The sequence below is a fragment of the Chenopodium album genome, chromosome 23, assembly GCF_948465745.1.
Source record: "Chenopodium album chromosome 23, dcCheAlbu1.1, whole genome shotgun sequence".
Taxonomy (NCBI): domain Eukaryota; kingdom Viridiplantae; phylum Streptophyta; class Magnoliopsida; order Caryophyllales; family Amaranthaceae; genus Chenopodium; species Chenopodium album.
This window is the reverse complement of record NC_137856.1, coordinates 26,322,062-26,348,175: the sequence shown is the minus strand read 5'-3', so window position 1 is coordinate 26,348,175 and position 26,114 is coordinate 26,322,062. Positions and strand designations below refer to the sequence as shown.

The following is a 26,114-nucleotide window of genomic DNA, read 5'->3' as shown; positions in this document are numbered from 1 at the left end:
ATCATTTGGGGACGGAGGGAGTAATAAAAATATATATATATATATATATATATATATTAGAATATTGACAAGGCCCAAACTTTTTGTCAAAGGAGACTCAAAATTGAGTATCTAAACTTAACAACTTACTTTTGGAGTTGCTAAGTTTATATACCAACTTTTTGGTATACATTGCAAAAAATACTCTCTCTCTCTCTCCTAAAAATACTCACTTAAGTTTCACCATTGGAGAGGGTCTTAGAGCCAGTTCTCATTGACTGAACTCGGCTAAACTGAACTGAACTGAAATTAATATTTTATGAGAGAAGGGAATTAGGAGCTGAACTGAACTAAACTGAGCTGAACTGAACTGAACTGAATTTCAACGTATGAGAACAGACCCTTCACTCCCGCGTTTTTATTTATTGTTTTAGGTTGACTTTGACATTACTGACATACACCGCTTTGACCAATGTTTATGTTTCATACGTAAGATAAAAATATAATCAATGAATACTTGTTACTTGTTAGAATTGTCTCAAAATATAGTTTCAAAAAATCAAATTTTTACAGTAAAATTTATACTTATTGATAATTAAAGGCATCATAGTCAAATTGTGGCACTTAAATAAAAACAGATAGATTAGGGTCCGTTTGGCATCGCTGTGGTTTTTTGTTTTTTGGTTTTTTACATATGTTACATAATGGATCAAAAAATATTTAGACTTATTAAAATCATGATAATTTTGAAAACTGGCAACAAAAAAGTGAAAACACCTTTTTCTTGTTTCATGTTTGGTTTTTAGTTTTCAAAAAAACAAGAAACTGAAAACCAAAAATGATGTCAAACAAGCCCTTACTTGCTCCATTTCATTTTTGAAAACTTATAATAAAATTTTACTATTTTTTTCCTCGCTAGTAATTTAAATCATATTTTAATTTTCTCTTTCCTCCCCTCTTATACTCACTTTTGCTTTTTTTTTTATTCTTTTTTTTTATTTTATTTTTTTTAAACATTTTTTTATTCTTCAACCCAACCCCACTTCTATCATATTTCTCCTAAAACTCCGCACATGGAGAAATGAAGCAAGTAATAAAATACAAAGAGAATACTCTATAGTAAAATTATATGTAAAAGATTAATTGTTTTAAATTTACTTGTTCAGTTTTTTTCTAAGTGGCTCACTAGATCACATGATCCCCACTCAAACCATACGCCCTCCGTATTTTTTTTAAGTGGTTCACCTCCTTTCACATCCCTTACTTTGACATAAATTATCTACCCAGTGTCATTTTTAAAAAAAAAAAAAAAAAAAATCCACAACAAATTCCAATCACATATAGAGTAATATTTTAACAAATTTCAATCAATTGTATAAAATTTGGTGTCAATCTAAGTATTGCAATTGAAAAAAAAAGAAGGGAGTATTTCATATTTTTGTTATTTATATTTGCCCCCTATTTAATTTTTCACAATTTACAAATAAAAAAAATATTTTTTTTAGGTTTTTTTTTTTAAAAAAAAATATATGTAACTTTGCACATGCAAGAATCATAAAAATGTGATATCCTAAACGAATTAGTGATGATTTGTGATTAGAGTTTTTAAATTTCACTCGTGCATCATGAAAATATATAGAGTAACAAGCAAACATAAAGAAACACCAGAAGTAATATAGAGCCCTGTTCTTTTAAGCTTGTAGGCAAAGTTGAGCAGATTTCAGTAGAGCAAGTATTAGCTGAACGGAATCAAATAATTTTACTTAGCGGAGCACAGTAGAGCAAGCTCAGGCGCTCAGCAGAATAGATTTCACTAGAACACAGCAACTCGAAAGAACAGGGCCATGATAAAGTGAGAAAAAGGATGAAATAACAGACAACAGCTGCTACTGACTACTGGACAAAACTTTTTGTGACGCAGTAAAATTTACCAGTATATTATACTCTTATGCAGCTGTAAACTCAACTGGGAAAACACAAACAAAATACAGATCACATCTCCCCAAGTTTAGCAGCAGTTTCACCATTTCCTGCTTCCATGACCTCACTATAGTAGAATGAATTATTCACTCTACTAAACCAATTTGTCCGCCATTTCTGTAACCTCCACAATGCTTCTCTCTTACCACATTTTCTTCCTTCTTTCTCTTTTTCTCTTTCTCTCTCCTCCTCTGTCTTCCGCCACCACCAACCTCGTTCTCCCCCATCAACACCCTGACCCTGAAGCTGTTGCTCAAGATGTTCACAGGTATTTTTTTTTTTTTTTTCTTCATTTTAATCGAAAATTTCATCTGGGTTTGGTTTAGAAGCTCAAACATTGATCTGGGTTGTGATTTATTTGCATTAATACATGCATTTGTAAACACTTTTCTCACTTGAGCATTTCATCGAATATCTAGTGTGCGTTTAATTACCAGCATTTTCCTTTCTGTTTTAGCTTTTTAAAATGGGGAACTTGTATATTTTATGAAAAAACTGAGTACATTTTCCAATTTAAGTAAAATGTTCTCAATTGGGGTCAACCCCGGTTCGAATCCTGATTAGTCGGAGTCTAGTAGGCTCTATATTACCGATTAGTCCGAGTCTAATAAGTGTTACTGACAACCTGACATTGTTACATCCAGATTAGTCGAAGTCTAGTAGGCTCTGAATTACCGATTAGTTAGATTCTAGTAAAAGTATGACTGACATTGTTATATTCAATTACAGAATGGTGAATGCCTCACTTGTGAGGAGACAAATGCTTGAAGATTCCAAGCACACACCTACATCCTCTTGCTTAACTGGCAACCCAATAGACGACTGCTGGCGGTGCGACCCACATTGGGCGTCGAACCGCCAGAAGTTAGCCGATTGCGGCATTGGCTTCGGCCAATCCGCACTAGGAGGAAAAGGGGGTCAGATCTATGTAGTCACTGACTCATCCGACTCTGACCCAGTAAACCCGAAACCGGGTACTCTTAGGTATGGTGTGCTCCAGGATGAACCCTTGTGGATTGTCTTTTCTAGTGACATGACAATCAAGCTCAAGTATGAGCTAATTGTTAGTAGCTATAAAACCATTGATGGTCGAGGAGCGAATGTCCACATTACAGGTGGTGGGTGCATCACACTACAGTATGTATCGAATATTATCATACATAACATCCATGTGCATAATTGTGTTCCTGCCGGGAATGCGCTCGTAAGGTCGAGTCCTACTCATGTAGGGTACCGTTCGAAATCGGACGGTGATGGGATGACAATTTTTGGGTCAAGTAATATTTGGATTGATCATTGCTCTTTATCTTCTTGTACTGATGGGCTTATTGATGCTACTGTGGGGACCACAGCTCTCACCATTTCTAACAGTCATTTTACTCACCATAACGATGTTATGTTGCTTGGTAATAGTGATGGCCATGTGTTGGATGAGGGAATGCAGGTATAACTTCTTATTCAATGTATGTTCGTATTTTACCGTTTACAATTTCACTTTGGTGTCCAGTGTTTTCCGTATTATTTGTGAGACACAAAATATTCCTTTGTTGCAACTAAAAATCACAATGAGTTGAGATGGTAAAAACAGTTTCACTTTAGTGACCCAACTCTAACATGTTCGTTACATTTTGTTGACTGTGTAAATAACAGGTGACATTGGCTTTTAATGTATTTGGAGAAGGAGTAGTGCAAAGGATGCCTAGGTGTAGAAGAGGATATGTGCATGTAGTTAACAATGATTTCAGGTATTGGGAGATTTATGTAATTGGAGGGAGTGATAACCCCACAATCAATAGCCAAGGTAACCGGTATACAGCCCCGGCCAACCCGTATATTAAGGAGGTTAGACAATTTGTACTTTTTGTATTACCGCATTTGCTTTGGCTTCTCTGCTATGAATTGTTTAATGCCTTTTGTTATGATTTCAAAATATTGTTAATTTGTTTTTCCGCCATTCTTGTCGGCGGATTTAAGTTTAATACTTCTTCTAAATCCATTGTTATTAAAATAATGCGCGTTTACGAATTGAAAAGTTAGTTAGGTGGTAAGATATTACTTTATGGAAAGGAATAGCTAGATAGTGAAGATATTTCAAGAGGGCTCAAACAGTTTTTTGAACTATTTTACTTGAAGCAATTTACTCCGTATATCTTTTCCCTTAAATGCTTGCTAAATGCAGAGTATGGAGTATTATAGCTTTTCAAAGGAAACAAAGAACTTGTTTATTTTGTTCAGTTTTCTTGAGTTTGTTTGTAGTAATTGTTTATGGATCGGCTAAGAAGGGACCCACAAAAATATATGATAGACAAAATTTTGGACTTTTGAGACCAAGGACAACTGGTTTAACCAATTGAGGCTTTAAATAAAGACCTTTAAAAATTGGAATCTCATGTCAGTTCTCACTTCTCAGATATGTAGTCATACTGTCTTAGTCTACCCAGTGGATGTGGGCCTGTCTGAAGGTGCTTGACAGCATATATTGAGAATCTTTGCCACCTTTTTCACCATGGATTTATTATCATTATTATTAATTATAGTATTTCTTAATATTCAGACTTCTAATTGTTGAACAGAATGTTATTGAGTTAATTATTTTTTAAATTTGTATTGGAAAAATGCATGTTTGAATTAATTAATGAGTATTGTCAGGTTGTTCCAACAGATCAAGAAGACTATCACAATTAAAGAGTTACAATTTGTATTCTAATATGTCAACTTTTCCCCCAATCTATTAGTTGTAATTAGTGGGTTGTAAGGGGAAATACGTCTACCTTTAAATTTCCAAAATTATCAATCTTGATAACTAATATATTATCTGCTCAAGATAGTTGTGCCGTTTGCCTTTTCATGGTCTCCAATGAACTACATTGGAAACCTATATAACACAATCCAACAATATTAAGCCACAATCTTACCTATTATCCTATGCAGACCTAATAGCCCTACTGCCTCAAATCTAGTGTATCCACTTGGATGGCATTGCCTTGACTGTTTGTGATCTACCCGTCAATTTCCTCATTGATGCTTCATCTTTGGCGTGATTCGCAGCTATGACTGTGAATCATGTTATTTATGCACTAGACACGGAGCTTGCTGTACAACGAAAATTTCATCTCTGAATGGGGCATGGTAACTTTATGAAGAATAAAATTTGCTTGAGAATAACATGATTTGTATATAAATGGAACTAAATTCTGATTTACTTAAGCTGAACACAGTACCCTGTTTTATTTACAAGTTTTAAGTCACCCTGGATGATATTTGACTGTAAGATAGCAATTTAAAATGACATTAACTTATGAGTTAAAATGTTTAATTTGTAGACATGACATCTCCTTACTTTGAGGCTTGGAGTTTGTTCTTACTATTTCTCACTTTAGGGTTGAAAAATGTCAATGAATTTAGAATTCCAACTTTTATATTTAAGTATTATGTGAGATTTGGTTTCCTCTTCCTTTCTCTTTAGAACTAGAATAATTCTGTGAATTTGTTAATTAATGGACAGAAAAAATAAGTCTTTAATTGTAATGTTGGAATGTCATCAGGTGACAAGGCGTGTGGAATCAGGGGATAAGAATTGGCAAAGTTGGAACTGGAGGAGTGAAGGGGACATAATGTTAAATGGAGCCTTCTTTGTGCCTTCTGGAAATGGTTTAACTTCACAATATACCAAAGCCTCTAGTATTGCACCCAAATCTGCAGCAGCTATTGACCAGATTACCATGTATGCTGGTGCTTTTGGAGACCCCAGGTAACTGCTAAACTGATCCAAGCTCTTGATTTGTTTCATATGATTATTACTTTTATTCTTAAAGTTATACAAGATTATAATCTTGTTAGTTGTTACTGCTTCAAACAAAGATGAGAATTGTGTAAAGTGAATGAGGAAAAGTAAAGAAACCATAGAAATTTTTTATTTGACAGTATATAATTCTGCTCGGAGAGAAAACTGTGGAAAGAACTCTTTTTTTTTTCTCTTTAAGAATCATATCCATAGCCTACTTTTGGGGTTTTTATCCCCATCGTACCTAACTATACCCTTCTCGTCCCCTATGGTACTTGATATCCCTTGTTTTAAGAGACATTGCCACATCACTCTCTAGCGTCCCTCACATGAACCAGGGATATTTTGAAGACAGAGAGCGTGACTACTGATTTCTGTGTGCATCATTGCTTTATACTTGTTATTGGTTCTTATGTCCCTTGCTTCTAGTTATATTAATTGTGTGTCTAGAATGTCAAATATGGCTGTGTCAATTACATTCCATTAAATGTGTACCTCTTTTCTTTTCCTGTTCAAAGCATACTTGACTATTAGTGTCTTTCTTACAAATATCAAAACTTGTACTTTCTAACCAATAGATATTTGCACTTTACTTTTAGAGATACATAGATGTATAAACTACTAACTTTGCTTTATTGACATCATCAAAAACATGAAACTCATAAAATGTAAATAATCATTAAATAGGGTAGTAAACAATTGTTCAGGGGTAAAAAACAACTCTGCATTTTAGGATTTTGGCTTAGCTTCATAGCACAACACTAATGTAATCACACAAACCCCTGAAAACTACTTGTTCATTTTAATTTTTATCTATTTCACTTTTTGTAAAGCTCCTCAAAAAGCCAATGCACAAAGTTAAAAGGTAAAGATTTTCTCTCCTTTGCCACTGGTTGTGTTATCAGAATTGGCCCATCATCCATGTGCTGATAAGGCCTTTCTTCCTGATAATGACAGTTGCTGACTTTTAGCTCATCCTTGGTCCACACATCTTAGCTCATATCCACATTTTAGGTTGTTTCTGATCAATTATTCTAATTTTTCTAATATTAAGCACATTTATAGAAGCATTATTTCTATGGAAATATGAAAGAGTCTTTCATTTGTGGTTCATCAAACATATTATAGAAAGTATGTGAAAATACGGTTAATTTGCTGAGTCAATAAATTTCTTTATTTCTAAGTGGTAGAAATATATTATAACTAAAGAGCAACTTACCTAGCCTCTATATAATAGCTCCATAAAAGTATCCATCCAAACATAACAAATTCCCTTTTCCATGCAATATAGAGGCTCCTATTCTTACTTAGCCTTACTAAACAGGAATTTCACGAGTAACAGGTTAGTCCTCCCTGTGATATTTTTGTCACATGCAGAAAGAGGAAAAAGATTTACAATACAAATTATCTGGTCATATATTGGCCACATTCTTATTGTTTATGAAAGTCCAAATAGTAATTATTGGCCTTTTATTTCTAATCTTTCCATACATGAAAGGTTTATTTAAAGATATAGATAATGCTTCCAAGGGCTTCAATGTTAAAACTAGCGATTGTAGTCTGATAAGATATTCTACTAGCAATCAGCCATTTTTCGACCTGTTAGTGATTAACTGCAACCAGAGTAGTTAGTTATAACTCTTATTAGTGGTTTTTGTCCAGAACTCAGGGTAGGGGTACAATATAGAAATAAAAACTAATTGTATTATCTTTTATTTGTTTCGAAATTTCCAAAATTAGAAAGGTAAGTACTTTCACATCCACCATTAGACTTTTGATACTTGGCATTTAAACATTAGTGGACATCTTGAAGCTTGAACTATTATAATTTCTCCTAGATATGAGGTGAAAATGTGAAACCTATTCTAACCTTGTTGAAGTGTGTTTGTCTTGAGTATTAATAGACTGATAAGGTGAAAGCTACTTTATTGTATTGATGCATTGAGCTTTTGATCTACATTACATAAGGAATTAGGGACTGCAAACTGCTAGATTTTAAGATTCAAACTTTGCAGTCTGAAAGAAGTCTGACTATTAAAGAATTTCCTTCAATCTGCGTCTTAATGCTCCAAATGTTTACATTCTGCTCACAAATTTGCCAACAATGGCAGCTAGGAATGTTCATTCTACATTTGTATCCTTGTTCTGCTTCATCTGGCTTATAACATTCAGTCCCTCTAGCTGAAGCCTAAGACGAAATTGATCCAAGTTTGGGAAAAATAGTGTAGTTAGCAGTAGGGAATCAAATCTTAGAGAGCTGTAGGTTTCTCACATTAATCGAGCACTCTAGCTTCAGCATGGCTTGACTTTCAAGCTTTATAATGAGATATATTTAAAAATTTCCATTAGGGCCATTTTACATGTAAGGGCTGTAACCCCCATGAGGCCTGATACGGATCTTTATGCCTGCTGCATGAAGTTTGCTGTCATCTTGAAGCAGAGTGTTTACTTCCATGTCACTTGACCCTAGACCCAATCCAAGCCCCGAGCCACTCACCTAATTCATCTCTACCAATAAGTTTGGTAATTTGGAGAAAAGCCATCTTATTTCCAGATTTCCATGATTAAATTGTGCCCAAATCTGTTGTCCTGGCTTCAAGTATATTTTGGGGCAGCCAGTCCAGATTTTGGGCGGTTGCCCACTTTTAGTTTGCCATTGATAATTTTGGCACTCGGCTAGGTTGATGACCAAATGAAGCATTCTCTATGTGTTGACATTTACCTATGGTATGGCTGGGTCCTGGTTTTTGGCCTTACTCCAGATCTGTTTTTGGCCTGGCCCATGAGCTGCTCTAAGCTCACCACAATCATTTCACCTAATATTCCTTTCATCTTGAGTATTATGGCTATCTTTGAATGATCGACAAATAAGATTAAAATTTTTTGATTTGACTCAACAAAATCCATCATTAGAATTTGCTTATTCTTTCTTTAACGTGGATGCCATGATTATTACCACTGTGTCCTTTAATGTTATTTTTCTGCACTGTTAATACTACTGTGAAAATAAGGAGATACTGCAATATTTATGAACTTTCATAGAAGGAAATGTTGCAAAATTTATGGATTGAAAGAAAAAGTAGAAAGAATCTACTAGTCAAGTTGTGGAAGGTTACGCGATTTAATTAAACTAGGAACAGTTTGTGTAGTTATAATTACAGAGATTGTTACGTCAAAGATGTAAACTATGCATTTTCTGTGATAAGGTGGTCGGTGGAAAAGTTTCCCAGCTTTTTTTTATCGTAAAGTTGGGTTTGTAATAAAACAGTTTAATAGAGATGATAGATATGAGACAGCTGGTATGAGCCTGCATTCCAAATCATGTCTCCATAGTTATGTGAGTTTAACAAAGGATCTAGTAGTAGATATGAGCCTGCATTGCAAATCATGGCATAGTTATAGGCCAATGGAGGGCCAAACCTTGTTGAATTGCAGCTTTGATATATTCTCCAAATCATTGAGTTGGGATTTTTTGCTTAAATTAAAGCATCAGTTTAAGATATTATATAGACCATGTAACTCATGAACTACTTGATTTTAACTTTGTATACATGTAGGGATGACACAAACATGCCACAAGGCGGTGGAACAAGCACGAGTAGCAGCAGTCAGGCTAAATCTGGCTATGGATCCAGCTCTGGATCTAGCTCTGGTTCTGGATCTGATGGTGATACAGACTACTTTGGCATGATGTTTGGGAGTGGCGGACCACCATCCTTATCTAAGGCCTCCATTTTCTTGGCTATTGTTGTCGTTTCAATAATTTGCACGATTACTAATTACGATAACTTGATGTCCTTAACATTATTATGTCTATAGTTGTTAATCAAAACAATCAAACAAAATCCCGGAAAAAAAAAAATTACCAATTTTCAGTAATGTCCTGCGGCTTTGTAACTTAATCTGCTACCATGGGGGAAGTTATTAAACACAAGAACAACCCCAAAGTAGTATGGGCTGAGCTGAACTGTATATTTTGGAATCTTGAGAAATGCCTAATCTAATCACTAATTAATTATTCCTGAATTTTTAATGTGCTCATGAATCTTGTCTCCATTTCAACCTTTACCATCTAACGTTCACTAATTCATGTGAGGCCCATAAGGATAGATAGTGGATTTCATTAAATTGGATTAGACAAAATGGATTTGGTTACGCCAAAATTGGGCTAAGTGGGAAAGTCATTCAGCCTCCCAACATAAGCAATTAAGCATATACTTCTTTTGTGCTTTTTAGTTGACACATTGTGAATTTTGACACTATTTGTAAATTTGTTCTCTTCAGCTTATTTTCAGTTTAGTTCAGTTCCTAATTTCCTCATCTCATAAAATATTCAGTTCAGTAAATCAGAACAGGCCCTTTGAGTAGCTTTTGTGATTTATAGCAATTATAAATTATAATCTTGTTGAACCGTTTCAGTGTGAATTTTATTAATATCAACTTTCTATAATTTTTACACGGTGAGGATCAGTCTTTGATTAAAAAAAAAATTATAAAAAATAAAAAAATAATAATAAAATAAATATGTCTAAGGTGTAATCTCTAGCCATGTTGAAAATCAAAAATATTTATGGTTAGAGGTGTACGTTGGCAAACGTGATAAAATAAGTCTTCTTCCTCTTCCTATGAACTTTTTCTTACGGTCTTACCGTGATTCTATATTTCTATGTTGGTCTACCTTTGAGTTAAGCGCTTGAGCCTAATTCTAGAAAGTATATCAATTAAAAATTTACTCCGTATTGTATTTCTATATTGCTCTTGCTTTTAAAAATTGATTATGTTTCCATCCCATTTATTTTTAATTTTTAATTATTGGTCAATTATCTATATATGTTGGTAAATGGTGATTTTAGTCTTTTAGATTCACTTAACTCTTTTGGTTTTAGCTTGATATATGACAAGTTCCTCACATGAGTACAATCATATAGGGCCAACCTTAATTTAGGGTTTTAAATACATTTCTAGAATACAATAATGTTTTATGAGATCTTTTGTTATTACAACTCTAGTATTGAATTTAGATTGGATTAGATTGAATCGGACAAATTTAGACATGTCAAGTCGTATTAAGTAGATTAACAACAATGTACAACAAATAGTATATATGGAACAATATTTTCACATGAATTGTTTACAATAGTATCTTTATTTTCTTTTTCTAATAGAAGTTGCCAACTTCATTTTAATTTTTATGGGAGTTAGTAAAGTTTCATTTAAAGATGCTTTACAAATAAGTATTAGTAGCTTCATTAAAAGATGGTTTACAACTAATTTTCCCTTAAATATGGGTTAGGGTAATTAAAGTGCACAAATATTTGGATGAAATTAATCAACAATTGAGTTTAGTACTGTAGTTCCGACCCAAAATAAACGGGTTCCAGTGGGTCCGGAGCCTTGAAGGATGAGCATGTGAGACCAGGTATGTTCCCATATTTTGCGTCAAAAGATGCGTTTCACTTTTATACCAGTATTTTTTTGTTGGACTTAGCCCACTAAAGTCACTAACTACCAGGTACCAGCTCCTATTAGTCCTATACCACCGCTTAAGTTAGGGCTATGGCCTAGGGGTAACGGGTAATGTATTTAAATTAAACTAAATAAAAGTGGCATGTGTTAACCAATAATGTTTCATATTTTGCATATTTTGTAAATACAAACTAATACTATATTAGTAAACCTGGCAAATGGGTCATTTGGGTCAGGTATAGGTATGGTTAGCTAACATTCGATGGGTATGTATCGAACTGGGTCAATTCGAGTATCAGATCGAGTTAAATTAGGGGGTCAATTTTGAGTCGAGCAAGTTCAGGTCAGGTCAAAATCAGGTCGGATTATGTTAGGGTCATCATTTTGTGTCAATGCTATGGATCAAGCTCAAATCAATAATTTTATGCGGTTTGTGAGTTTATTTACAGTTGGAGATGAAACTGTTTGAGTTATTTATGGCACAAGGTATGTTTAAGCTCGGTTATTAGATAGTTATAGATCAGGACATTTCGGATATCACGTGTATTCTAGTCAAGCAATTCGAGTTAAAATAAGATCTGGTCAGTTTCGGATCGGGTGATTTCGGGTATCAATTCAACTTCAGGTTGGGTACAATAAGATCAGGTCATTTTAGGTATAAGGTCAACTCCACCTTCATTTCGAGTTTTTGATCGTTGTTACCGGGTCAAGTTTTGGGTCACGGGTCGGATCATTTGGGTCGCCAAGTCTAGTAATAGCAGACATGTGGCTAAATCCGACATTTTAGGTTAATAATGACGGGTATTTTGGACTATTTTTGAATCAATTCAAAATTATAGGCTAACCAAAACCCAAAAAATTATGAAATCTGACCAAGCAAACTTAGGCCTCGTTTTTTAGAGCCGCCCTGCTCTGCAGTGCTTTTCTCAGCTCTACTTCAATCTGCTGTGCTCTGCTTTAAGCAACAGTAGTAGTAGCAGCAGTAGTGTAGCAGTAGTAGTAGCAGCAGCAGTAGCAGCGTCAATAGTAGTAATAGAAGTAGCAGTAGTAGTAGTAGGAGGAGGAGTAGCGGTAGTAGGAGGAGGAGTAGTAGTAGGAGTAATAGCAGCAATAGCAGTAGTAGCAGCAGCAGCAGGAGCAATAGGAGCAGCAGCAGTAGCATTAGCAGCAGCAGCAGCAGCAGTAGCAGTAGCAGTAGCAATAGCAGTAGTAATAGTAGTAGTAATAATAATAATGCAATCTTCTCTGCTCGGCTCTGCTCCACTCTCCTTCAATCTGCTCTACTCTGCTGAAATCTGCTCTACTCTGCCCAGAAGCTCAAAAGAACAGGGCCTTAGGCTTGGACTTCTCGCTTAAATTATAGGCTGTCCAAAGCCCAAAACCAAGTCTTGTATAGGTTTTAAATATTAACAATGTTAGCTAATTCATTCAATTTAATGACGTTTTACGGAGTACAAATTTAGAGTTCCTCAGGAAGTAGTGCAAAAGTTAGAGTTGCATAAAAAAATCGCATGAAACAAAAGGTTACATAATATAATTTCTCAATTATTTTTACTGAATTGAAATTATTTTAATTTGACTGAACTTAAACTATTTTTACCGAATTAAAACTATTTTCACTAAACTTAAATTTATATATTGTAATTATTTTTATTGAAATGAAATTATTTACTAAATTTATTTTCAGTGGTATATCCCTAAAAACAGAGGGCGTATAATTGGAGATTTTATAACCACTAGAACTAGATTTAAAGTAGTAGTCGCCTAGTCGGTGATGCAAGTGAGGCTTTGAGGGTGGGAAAATAGATAGAAAAATCGAAAAAGGCCATATTCAATGAAACGTTATTATTGTTAATTTAATGGAGATCAATCAACCTCGCTAATTAAAGAAACAAAAGCAGAAAAATGATTTGTCTGTCGTCTCGTGGCATGTGCTTTTGTCATTTGGTAAACGAAGTATGGTGAGTATTAATTGTTCACACCTGTAACGTATGTCAAATTGCCAATCAATCTCACATTCATTGACAGTCTGGAACCTTTTTGGAGTAGTGGATTCACTGTTCCAATTACTTGTATAGTTAACATCTTCTACTACTTGTATATTACATGAAATTGTTCTTTTTTTGGGTGCAAAATCGCAATGAAATTACTCCTTTATTGGTTGCAAAATGAGGCTGCCCACATTAACCTGGCTGATATATATAGGCCTTGTTTGGCAAATGATAGTTGGCAGTTGTTGGTTGGCTGAATCACTTGGCTTGTTTGACCAGTTGGAAAGTTTGCATGTTTGTTTAAGTTGGCTATTAATATAGTGTTTAGTAAATTTAATTGTTGACTGTTTATTAGATAATTTATGGGCCAACAAGCTAAAAGCCAACAAAAAATGCTACTCATAGCAGCTATTTCATTTTGGCTTAAAAGCCAACTTTTTCACTGAATGAAAAGCCAATTAGCAAACACTTTTTTTGGTTGTTTGACCATATAAATAAGCCAAAAACCAAAAGCTAACCTAAAAGCCATTTACCAAACATGACCATTAACGAAGTAGTGCACTTCCTCCGTTTTTTTTATTTTTGCACCATACAAGTTGGACACAATAACTTTGGTAGTGAGAAAAAGGAAGAGAGAAAGGTAAAAATACAAAAGTGTCCATGATCATATACATAAATTAAAGAATAAGTTTGAAAAAATAAGGGTATGTTTGGTATTTTTAGAGTGAATAGAGATATTTGTTGTCTTAAAATAAATTTGGAGCAATATTTGTGAAACTTACTTAAAAGGCAAGTAGTATAATATTAAAAGAACACAAGAAGTATAAGGGTGTGTTCGGCGCTAGATTTTGAGTAGATTTTTAAATAGTTTTTAGTGTTTTGGCTTGGTCAAACCACTACTTAATAAAAAATGTGAGTGTGGGGCAAAGTAGTGGTTGTTAGGGTAGTTTTTAGTGTTTTGACTTGGTTAGGAAGTTACCACTAGGCAAAAATGTGAATTGGCCACCGGTTCAAAACCCCCTAATGCCACCGGTAACGACTGATGGTGGGTGAACTTGTAGGGTTTGGGGTATTTAAAGGGTTGGTTTTGTCTTCCAAAAAAAAAAAAAAAGGGCCGGTTTTTTTTATATTAGTAAGCCACCGGTTTTGAACCGGTGGGAATAATATTTTTGCCACCGGTTCGGTTTGAACCGGTGGCAATAATATCCCCGCCCATTTTTCCCCTGTTTTTTGCCACCGGTTCTTAAAAACCAGTGGCAATTGAGCGGTGCCTTTTTACTTTTTTCTACTGGTGTACGCGTGTCATTCCTGGTGTCTGTTTTAGTATTATGTTATTATTATTGATTACAAATAATATAAACACTTTATACCTAAAAAAATCATTTCTATGCTTCCTCGAAAAAAAATCATTTCTATAGAAATAAATACTACTTTGATCATTTAGGCAAAGAATAATCAATAAGTGGGCAACACTAATCTATATTATTACATTTTCTATTTATGGATTGATGCTTTACATATAAAATTACGTAATTTACCCAAAAAAAAAAAAAAAGATATTTTAACTTTACCTAGAATTAGACATATGATATAATTGTCAAACACAACATTATAGACTTATAGTCATACTATATTGTTGAAATCCTTAATTTGTGATAATATATCCGTAGTAGTAAAATTTCAGAAACAAAATTGTAAGTAATTTGAATATATAGAAATATTGAAATTGAAATAATTAAATAATGTTTTAAAGTAATTTCTATAAGATCTTTTATACTAATCAATATATTATTACTTTTTTGGCAAATTAAAATCTAATAACACCCCATTTAAATGATAATTAAAAAGAAATTGAAATAACTATTTAAGTAAGTATTATGAACACCAAGTAAAAAGGAATATATTTGTTATAACGCTATTTTTTTGAATGGAATAAGGAGAGGTGATTTCATTAAATAATAATAGTCATTCGGCACTTACAATCATCCCTTAAGAGATCTAAATTCTCAATACAGGAATTAAATACCCCTAAACTAATGGCATCGCTTCTGAACTGCTCCTGGATAATTTTAGATGTCTTTGCATTATTCTTGACGGAGCTCCATTGATGTATAGTCGCAAAAGAGATATAACTTGATTGATCATCAAGATGTGCAAATTTGTCAGACGAATCTTCTAAATCTGCACCCCTATACCAACAGACGAGCAATTCCATAAATTTACAAGACGAATCTTCTAAATTTGTATCCCTGCACACACTTAAACCAAACAAACAATAATAAACCTTACATGGAGGGACTGACTATAATCACCATACTGATGGTGATCTTTATTGGCCAAAAACATTAAATTAAAGAAGAATTTGTGGCTTACCATCGATAAAAATCAATGGAAGCCCGTAAGTTTTAATATGGTGGCTAGGTTTGAAGAGAGAGAACAGAGAAAACTTTAGGGTTTTAGAAGAGAGAGAAAAAAACTTATATTAGATTGTTATAAAGATAATATATAAGAGAAATTATTTTATTATAGAATCAAATATTAAGAAACAAAAAAAAAGTTAAAAGGAGAAGGGGAGTTTTGGAGGGAAAAAACAGCACCAAGATGTGACACGTGTCGCTCCTGGTGTCTGTTTTAGTATTAATTAAGTTATTAAGTTATTGATTGATTGTATCAAACTATCAATGATAGCTACAATTATGGTATGCTTTATTTTGAAGCTGAATATGTACAATTGTACAACTAGGTTTAATTGTTTTAGTAACAATGTAATGATATCATAAATGGTTGTAGTGATACTAAAATGAGTACAATTATACACCCGGCCTATTTAAAAATTGAAGTGATGTAATGTAATTCCATCACCTGTTGTTCTTCTATAAAATTATCAATATGTCATTAAATTAGTATGCAACACTGTTATTCATTTGGGACGCCTAGTCAACATGCATAAGAGTGATTTACATAACGATTGACCATGTAGATGAGAGAAGAGGTTAAATACTCCCCTCTATTTAAGTTATATTTAAGTTATAAGTAGTTTTTTTCACTATTTATGTCTCTCTATTGACTGTATTATATAATTATTAACAATTTCATGTAATTTATATTAATTAGATGTGATCAAAGGGGGTTGTGGCTGAGTTCAGGTCAAGCTGGAAGATAAAAAATCAGCCACTAAGGACATGTTCCAATTTACTGAAAATAACTAAATGAACTAAACTGAACTGATTGGGGCTGAATTGAACTAAACTAAACAGAGCTGAAATGAATTGTTTATGAGAGAAGAAAATTAGGAACTAAACTGAACTTATTTGAACTGAACTGATTGAAATTGAACTGAACTGAATTGAAATTAAGTTGAATAGAACGGATCCTAAGTTGGCCGGGCTAAGGTTTGATCCAAAATTTTTTGCCCAAAAGCCTTATATATAGACCAGACTTAATAGGATTTTCGAGTCGGGCAAATTATATTGACTAAAAAAATGCTTAAAATGCATGTCAATAGCCTGCCCAAAAAAATAACTAATTTTAGGTCGAGTCGAGCTCAAGTTCGAGCCGACTTTTAATGTCCAAGGCATGCCAAAATTCAGGTTGGGTCGGATTCATCTTGTTCACCTCTAATATCAATGTATATATATTCGATTGTCAACTTTTCAAGATATTTATGTATATACCATTAGAGACTCTAATGGGTGAATTGTGCATCAATAAGAGTGTCGGTCAACATGTTATACTTGACTCAAAACGAAAGGAATATTAGATGTTCCGTAGTAGCTAGTTTGATTAGCAACTTGCATTTGTTGTTATGTAAAAGGCTTGAAAATTAGTTTTTATTTAAAGCTACTTCATTGTACAAAATGATTAATAAGAAAATATGCATAATTTATTGCTTCGCATTAGTTTGTTAATAATTGATAATGAATCAAATTTGATCAAATTTAAGGTAGAACAATCATTTATCCACAACTACTATATACAAACTTTTCACATATAAACGCCTCAATTGCTAGGTTTTTCAAAACTAGCTTTGTAAACTCAAAATTCTATCTAAATCATCTCTAATAATATTGTAAAGGTGGCCTGGTTGTGGTTACGCCAAGAGTCGTGGAGGTGGTTGGTGGTTTTGAAGACACTTGTGATGGTGGTTTTAACGGTGGAGGTGGTGGCGCTTTAGGTTAGGCGCCCGATGTTAATAGTATAGTGGGAATAGTCACATATATCAAAGATCTAAAAGTTAATTTGCAATAGTTATTGAAGTATTGATTTTAGATTTTAAAGTGCTATTATAAGATATTGAAGTGTTGATGTCAAATACTAAAATGTCGATATAAGCCTTAAAAAATTGTTTATATAAGTTATTAAATTGTCAATTTAACCTACAAATTAAAGTTGTTGATGATAAGCAATTGAACCGCCATCGATATAAGTTTAAGCTATAAATTTGCTAATATAAGCAATTGCACTGTTAAAGTCATTAAATTGTCAATTAAGTTACGAAATTGTTGATACAAATAATAGTATATAAGCTATTAAACTACTGATATAAGCTATCGAATTATTGAGACAAGTTATTAAACTCTCAATCATAAAAGCTATTAATTTGCTCCTATTTTAGTCTTACACAATGCCTTCTTATTATGTTGCTTCATTAGCTTCAGCTCTTATCTTTTCAAGTGCAATACATAAATTGATCTATTTTCTTTAGCAATTCTCTTGGTTAAAGTTTCATGTGATATGACATTTAGTATCCAAGACAAATTATCTAAAATTTAATACTCATCTTACGGGTCTAATCTTAGGTTAATTAATATGCTTACTCAATGATAAACAATTTATAATAAGCACTCCTTATGATTAATAATTAATAAAGTCATGTGAAAACATCAAACAAATCTAACAACAAATTCTGAATCAATCTGCCAACACATAGACAGAAGTAAATTAAACAATAATTAAGAACCAAAAAGGAAATTTCATAATCAAACTATAGATTAACAATTTAACATTCATTATCACTACAAAACCAATTCATAATAAAACAAGTCTATTCTAGTTTATACCCTTTTCTCTTTTACAACTCTCTTTCATTCCTTATTTCTAGGATTCCTAAGTCCACCACCCCACCATCTCTTCTTATCATTACTTCTTTCTCTCTCCTCATAAAATTTCCAGTAAAAAACACATTACTTTTTTTTTTTTTTTTCCTTTTAATTTCCCCAAAATTTCCTTTTCCACTATTTTATACTCTGCCTTTAGAATCTATTTTTTGTTACTTACAAATTTATTTATTTTGCATTGTTACATATGTATGAATAATCAGTAATACTGTAAATTTCTGCAAATCTCCATTGTTGTAGTATGCAAGTAAGTTTAAGCTTTTTTATTTTTATTTTTGTACAAAAATTATGTTAGGTTGAATGATTTAAAATTTCGAGAAAAACCCATGTTCTAAGGAAAAAAATAGCATTAAATAATTTCTGGGTATTAATTAATAATTACAACCAAAGATTTCTGGGTAAAAAAAATATGCTTTGATTGGCACACTACTTTGGTTTTCTGCTGTCTGTTTGTTGGCTCAGTCTTTGATACTGTGTTGTTGTTTATCTTATTTTGCAGTTATTTAGAAGATGATGATGCCGGAGAAGTTGGTTAACTCGGTAACTCAGTGGCCGATTCTCAGGCTAACTCGCCGAGTTGGGGTTCTTGTTTCTGTAGCATTGTTAGCATTGTTGCTAGTTTGGAGCATTGATCAATCTGTTGTGTTTGATTTTTTGAGGTATCCAAGAGAAACTCTTTCTCAAAAACTACTTGATAATAGTACAAAATCTGCAAATTCTAAAACTTCTCAAAATTCTACTACATTATATGATGAATTTAATGCTACCCATGCCAGTTTTTTCAATGATAGTGATGTTTTATTGCCTAGAATAGAAAACCCAGATGAGGTTTTGGTTGATTCAAGTCAAAGTTATGTCAATGTTTCATCTGGGTTAGACTATGGTAATGGGGGTGATAGTGATAGTGATAGTGTTGGGGTTGGGGTTGGTGTGCCTAAGGGGCAATTAGAGGGGGATTTGGATCGATTTTCGGGTGAATTTGATCCGAAAGGCGAAACAAGGAACTTGAGTCATGGTTTAGATTGGGTATCAGTTGAGTTTGAGCAGAATTATAGCTCAAATCTGTTGTCGAGGTGGTTGGCACCAGGGGGCGAGGCTTGTAAAGATTCGAAAACGGTTGATATTAGGTTTGTTGGGTTTGATGATGGGAAGGAAATTGTGTTGTCAACTGGGAATGCTCATGAGGTTGTTTTTCAGGCATTGGATGAGTTGGGAAATCTTCGTTGTGTTGGAGATGATTATTTTGAGATTGATTTGTCTGGTGAATTGTGGAAATCGCGGCCACCCATTAAGGATTGGGGCAATGGGACTTACTCATTTACTCTTCAAGTTCATCCTGATTTTCCTGGAACTTATAATCTCACCGTTATCTTACTATTCCGGCACTTTGAAGGGCTAAAGTTCTCAACTGCTCGATTTGGATATGATCAGCAGCTTCGAAATATTCCTGTTACGTTTACTAAATCTGAAGCTATCTTGCCAGAATTGCATTTGTGTAGGAAGTCTGATTTCAATAGAGATGTTTGGACGGGGAGATGGACAAGGCATGGTAAAAATGATGCTTGTGAAATAAGCAATGATGGGCGGTATAGGTGTTTGGAATCCGACTATCCTTGCACTAACCCATGGTGCAATGGCTCGTTGGGGATGCTAGAGAGTAATGGTTGGGTTTATTCTGCCCATTGTTCCTTTAGATTACTTTCTGCTGATGATGCTTGGAATTGCTTAGACAATCGGTGGCTTTTCTTTTGGGGCGATTCAAATCATGTGGATACCATTCGCAACATTTTGTTCTTCTTTCTTCGTGTTCCATATCAGGAACTAGATGCAGTCTCTAGGCGTTTTGACAAGATTTTTACAAACCCAAAAAATGAGTCACAGTCTGTTAGAATTACAAACATCTTCAATGGTCATTGGAACATGACCAAGAACTATGAAGGCCTAAATTCACTAGCAAATGAAGGATACCGAGATTTGGTGAAGAGCTTCTTCAATGGGTCTGCTGTACCTGACACTATCATATTGAATTCAGGTTTACATGACGGAATTCATTGGCATAATGTTAGGAGATTTATTCATGGGGCAGAATACGCAGCTTTATTCTGGAAAGAGATTATGGAAGGAGTGAAGCAGAAGGGCTTAGCAGTGTCGAATTTTATCTTCAGGTCAACAATCACCACAGGAGGATATGCTCGAACTCTTTCATTCAATCCCAGTAAAATGGAGGTGTTTAATGGCATCCTCCTGGACAAACTGAAGGCAGCCGGTTTGGTTACTGGGGTTGTAGATGATTTCGACATGACTTGGGCATGGCATTTCGACAATAGGTGCAATGACGGTGTACATTATGGAAGATTTCCAGCAAAAATGAAATGGAGAGATGGACAAATCGGTCACCAATATTTTGTTGATTTGATGCTTGGCCAAGTTCTGCTGAATGCTATCTGTGCAAGATGACAGTTTTTGTACCATAAATTCATTTTCGATCCAAACTTCTACCCTGGTGGGTAGAAAGATCCGGTAGATACGAGTACATTCAGCTAGAGGAAATTCAATTCATTACAAGGTCAATAGAGCATCTGTATAATGTGTCAATTTTTTCGTTACCCAATTGTTTGGTTGAGCTACATATAGGCTATATATGTTAATATTCACAGGGTACTCCCTCCGATACAGACTAATAGTCACGTTGATAGTGCCATTGAACTATTAACGTGACAATCAAGTTTGGACGTAGGTTGTACATTACACGTATCAAATCATTTGTATGACTCCGTATTTGGAGAGACAACCATGTTTATGTCAATTCCAATGTGCTAAACAATAGTTTGCACTTCATTATTATTGATGATTTTTATAATATTATACAGTACTCCATTTTATGAGCCAATTGTAAGACCGTGTTTGGCTAATCTTGTTGATTAAATTAACACCAGAATAAAATAATTTTGGAAGCATAAAATTATTAAAGATAAAGGGCACTAAATCATAAATGCGGTATGTGTTAGAGGAGTGAATAATAAATGCTCGAATAGCTTACAGAGGGATTCACATGATTGGTTGAGTGTGTTTCATTGCAATGGAGTAAAGTTGTGAAGCCAACAACCTTTTGTAGGAAATTTCTAGCTTCCTAACCATCTTTGTTTGACCTAAGTGTAGTTAGAATTTTTTTAGTTGCCCGTACTTGTTGTACGAGTATTTTCTAAGGTTGGGAATAAGTTTACGTGTTTAAGATATAAAACATGTTTTACAATTGGATAATGATATGGTTACATGTAAGCACTAATACATTTTATAAATGGTATGTCCTCAGTTTCAAATGAGTTATTACGTTTTAACTTTTGATAGTATTCATAAATGTATCTTTGTTTAGATTTAGTAATTAGATAATTAAAAAAGTACATGTGAAATCTGATTAGATTTTTCGTCATATAATTGGACAATTGGTTGTATCTAGTGAGGTACAAGAAGTTGTAAAATTTGCTCATTTGAATTAAATGAGCAAAACTAGACTAATATGTCTTGCATGGACCCGGTTCACATTAACTTTATGTGGACCGAAGCCCATCACTCCATTTGTGACATTTACCCTAGACGAAAGAAAGAGTGGGAGATTTATTCTCTTTATCCACTGTTCTTCTACCCTCTCTCTCCTCTTTAACAGATTATCTTTCACTGTTTCACACGCATGGTCGTTCTTCCCTCTCCCTCTAAAATTGCTTTAAATCAATTTCAGGGATACTTTCTCTCTCATCTCAAATAATTTTGGGGATTTTTTTTTTCTAACCTGTCAATTGATATATATATATTTGATTTCAATTATTGTTCAACTTCGTTTTGAAAGAATTCTATGTAATCGAAAGCAATTACAAAGGTAAACATCAAATGGAATACTTGAAATTTGTTATAATCAGTTTTGATTTGGCATAATCGGTTTTGTATCAGTACAATCAGGTTTACAACACAATTAGTTTGATATGATATAATCACTTTTTTATTTCTTATAATCACATTTAGTTTGATATAATCACTTTTATTGAGATATTGTCGTATATTAGGAGATTTGATAGAATATTTCCTCATATTTATCTTTTATATTTTAGTTAATTCATAATATCTTTGTAACTCTATATATTCCCAATTATTTTCAATGAGAAGGCAAGCAATTCTACTCTAATTATTTTCTACTTCTCTCTAATTTGTCATGGTATCAAGAGCAGGTTAAAATTTTTTTCCTTCAAAATCACAACCATGGCCGGTGGTGAGACACCACCTTCGTCCCCTTTACCTATAATTGTGGGTAATGCAAAAATTCATGAAAATCATCTATATCGTCAATTTGATGATACTTGTTGGATTATAGATACCGGAGCTACTCATCATGTTACCCGCAATATATCTTGGTTATTTGACACTCGTTATATTGAATGTCCCGTTGGATTGCCGAATGGTGAAAGTGTTTTTGCAACTTTGGAAGGATTGGTCAAATTATCCGATCAAATAACTATCTCTGGAGTCCTTTTTGTGCCACATCTTAATTGCAATTTACTTTCGGTTAGTATATTAGGAGATTTGATTTGATAGAATATTTCCTCATATTTATCTTTTATATTTTAGTTAATTCCTGATATCTTTGTAACTCTATATATTCCCAATTATTTTCAATGAGAAGGCAAGCAATTCTACTCTAATTATTTTCTACTTCTCTCTAATTTGTCAACTTTTCATTTTTTAAAATCACATTTTGTTTAATATAATCACTTCTTATTTCTTATAATCACATTTAGGTTGGTATAATCACTTTTTATTTCTTATAATCACATTTGGTATAATATATTCACTTTTCATTTAGTTTAATATGATTGTAACACTCTTCGTTTACTCCAATTTGATGAATTTTCAACTCTAGTTTGATGAAATTTTAACTCTAGTTCTGACTGCCATTGTTGATTTTGATGAATTTTCTCCTCTCGTCTTTACGTTGTTAAAGTGTAATGCAGAGTACATCAAAGGAGGAGAGAGAAAAAAAGAAAGAAGAAAGAGAAAAAGTCTGTTAAAGAGGAGAGAGAAAATCAAAAGGAAGAGAAAGAAAAAGTGTGTGATTTAAGCTTCTTAAGTCTGATAAATCACTTGACTTTACTCGGTTCACATTAATAATAATGTACACCGGGACTATTATAGGGCCTGTTCTCATTGACTGAACTCAGCTGAACTGAACTGAACTGAACTAAACTGAACTCAGCTGAACTGAATTGAACTGAACTCAGCTGAACTAAACTGAAATGAATATTTTATAAGAGAAGGAAATTAGGAGCTGAACTGAACTGAACTGAACTGAGCTGAACTGAACTGAACTGAACTGAACTGAACTGAACTGAATTTCAACGTAAGAGAACAGGCCCATAGTCTTTATAAAACTAGACTCCATAAGAGTTACTTGTATATGTTATTGATTACAAATTTCATTTTACTCCTTTCCATTTATACTAGTAAAAATAATCTTTATTTGGATTGGAAGTATGGAATTATTATTGTTGATAAGTAATATTGAAGCATAATCAATAAATAAATAATACTAAAGCAAACATTCGGGTTTGACAAGTGTCAATTCCTTGTGCTAATTTTTCCCCCAAAAATCCCCCTATTCTTTTTTTTTTCCTTTTTTTTATTCTTTTATTTTTTTATTTTTTTATTAATATCATCTACTACTTATTGTAAAATTTGCACAAAATATTCAACATATCTTATAATTGTAATAATTTTAATTCATTTATTTTCCTTATTTATATTAAAATATTTTCCATATCTCTTACTTTGTACTCCCTCCGTTTTTAAATACTTGCTCCACTTTCCTTTTCCGGTTGTTTTTAAATACTTGCTCCATTTCTTTTTCTGGAAAACTTTTACAATATTTAATTCATTTCTCACACTTAGGGCCTGTTCTCATAGACTAAACTCAGCTAAACTGAACTGAGCTGAAGTGAACTGAACTGAAATGAAAATTTTATAAAAGAAGGAAATTAGGAGCTGAACTGAACTGAACTGAGCTGAACTGAACTGAACTGAACTGAACTAAGCTGAACTGAACAGAACTTAACTGAACTGAATTTCAACGTAAGAGAACAGGCCCTTAGTGTACCCAACATAATACTCTCTCTCCTCCTATAAAAGATAATATAGTTATAAGTGGTCTTGTTAGATTCGTCTCATTGTATATTTTATTAATATCATGTTTTTATAATTTTTACGTTTATGGAAATAAAGATATAGATTTTTTAATACGCGTCTTGGAGACCGCGCATAGTCAAATGGGACAAAAATAGGGACAGAGGGAGTATTTTATTATTTTCTCCAATTTCTCCTAAAACTCTGCGCATTGAGAAATGGAGCAAGTATTTAAAAATGGAGGGAGTACATTTTAAAATTTAAATTAGGGGTGCCAATTGTGTCGTGTCGTGTTCCTGTTCGAAATTAAACGGTTTGGGAGACCTCAACACTAACCCGACTCATATAATGACTGTGACGTGTCTTGTCGACCCGTTTAATTAAACGTGTCGAAATTCTCGACACAAACCCGCTTTTTTCGTGTCTTGTTCATGTCATATTGTCGTGTTAAATGAAAAAATACTCGCATCATTCAATAAATCTATAAAAATTTTCATGATTTATTAGGATTGTTTTCTTAGTTGGGTAGAGTCGTGTTAATACTTAATAAATATATTATAGTTGTATTTGGTCCATGATTTGTTTATTAAAAATATTATTACTTTTCTAATTAAAAGTAATGAAAATACCGTGCACAGCACGGGCCTTCATCTAGTTTTGTCTATTAATGGCTAGTAGTTAGAATAGAGAGGAAATAGGAAGAAAAATAGTGTGTCCAAGTTTGCACATCAATCAATCAATTACATACTACTAAAAGCAAATGTAAGGGGACACTTGGCTATGTATTATCGAAAAAATTCCCGCCAAAATTTCTTTATAAAAAAAAATCATTATTATATCAAAATAAGATTACATTTAGATTATGACTTTTATTTTATATAAAATCTAAAGTAAACTTTCTAAAATATCAACTAGCATATTATAACTATTACATCAATTACATACTACTAAAAGCAAATGTAAGGGGACACTTGGCAATGTATTATCGAAAAAATTCCCGCCAAAATCTATTAACTATTACTAAAACAAAACATTGATGATGTCATCAATTTCTTAAAGTGCTTACGTGTCAAACTCTCATAAAAAAATTTCCCTCCAATTTTCACCTATGATGTCATCATTTTTTTAAAAAAAAAATTTTGTGCCTTTTTAGCTAGAAACTAGGACCAATTAGGTGTGAAATTTGAATTTGACATCAATATTGTTATATACTTCACACTACTTTTGGATATTCATAACACAACAATATTAAATAGACATAGATATTGGTAGCTAATTATACACATTTTTTTGAACAAATTAATACACATTTTTTTAATTTTTTTTTAATAGTAAATACACATTTATTTAGCTTCCACTCTTAACGTATAAGCTTAATGAATTATACATTTATACAACATTAATATATTTAATCTAACCATCATTTTAGTATATTTTTAATAACATTGTAAATATTACATTATGATGCAGAATTTTATAACTATTTTTTTTAAGTACTTGTTTTTTTTTTTTTTTTTTTTTTTTTTTTTTTTTATATATATACTACTATATATTTATATAACAAATTTTTTTAAAAAAATTAACGAGCCAAATCATGTTAGAAAGTTATCAATAATAAAAGATAAAAAATTT

At 33.0% G+C, this 26,114-nt stretch overlaps 2 protein-coding genes across 2 annotated transcripts; both read left to right on the top strand.

Moving 5' to 3' along the window:
* Window positions 1-1,931: 1,931 nt before the first annotated feature.
* Window positions 1,932-9,622, top strand: LOC145609399 (putative pectate lyase 18). The gene is made up of 5 exons (XM_081664893.1): window positions 1,932-2,227; window positions 2,689-3,403; window positions 3,610-3,801; window positions 5,505-5,710; window positions 9,301-9,622. Exons 1-5 carry the CDS (start codon window positions 2,091-2,093, stop codon window positions 9,560-9,562), a joined length of 1,512 nt encoding a protein of 503 aa, XP_081521019.1. The 5' UTR covers window positions 1,932-2,090; the 3' UTR covers window positions 9,563-9,622.
* An 8,661-nt stretch (window positions 9,623-18,283) lies between these two features.
* Window positions 18,284-21,161, top strand: LOC145608434 (uncharacterized). Its single transcript, XM_081664050.1, has 2 exons — window positions 18,284-18,564; window positions 18,817-21,161. The coding sequence occupies exon 2, from the start codon at window positions 18,828-18,830 to the stop codon at window positions 20,772-20,774; it is 1,947 nt and encodes a 648-aa protein (XP_081520176.1). The 5' UTR covers window positions 18,284-18,564; window positions 18,817-18,827; the 3' UTR covers window positions 20,775-21,161.
* The last annotated feature ends 4,953 nt before the right edge of the window (window positions 21,162-26,114 follow it).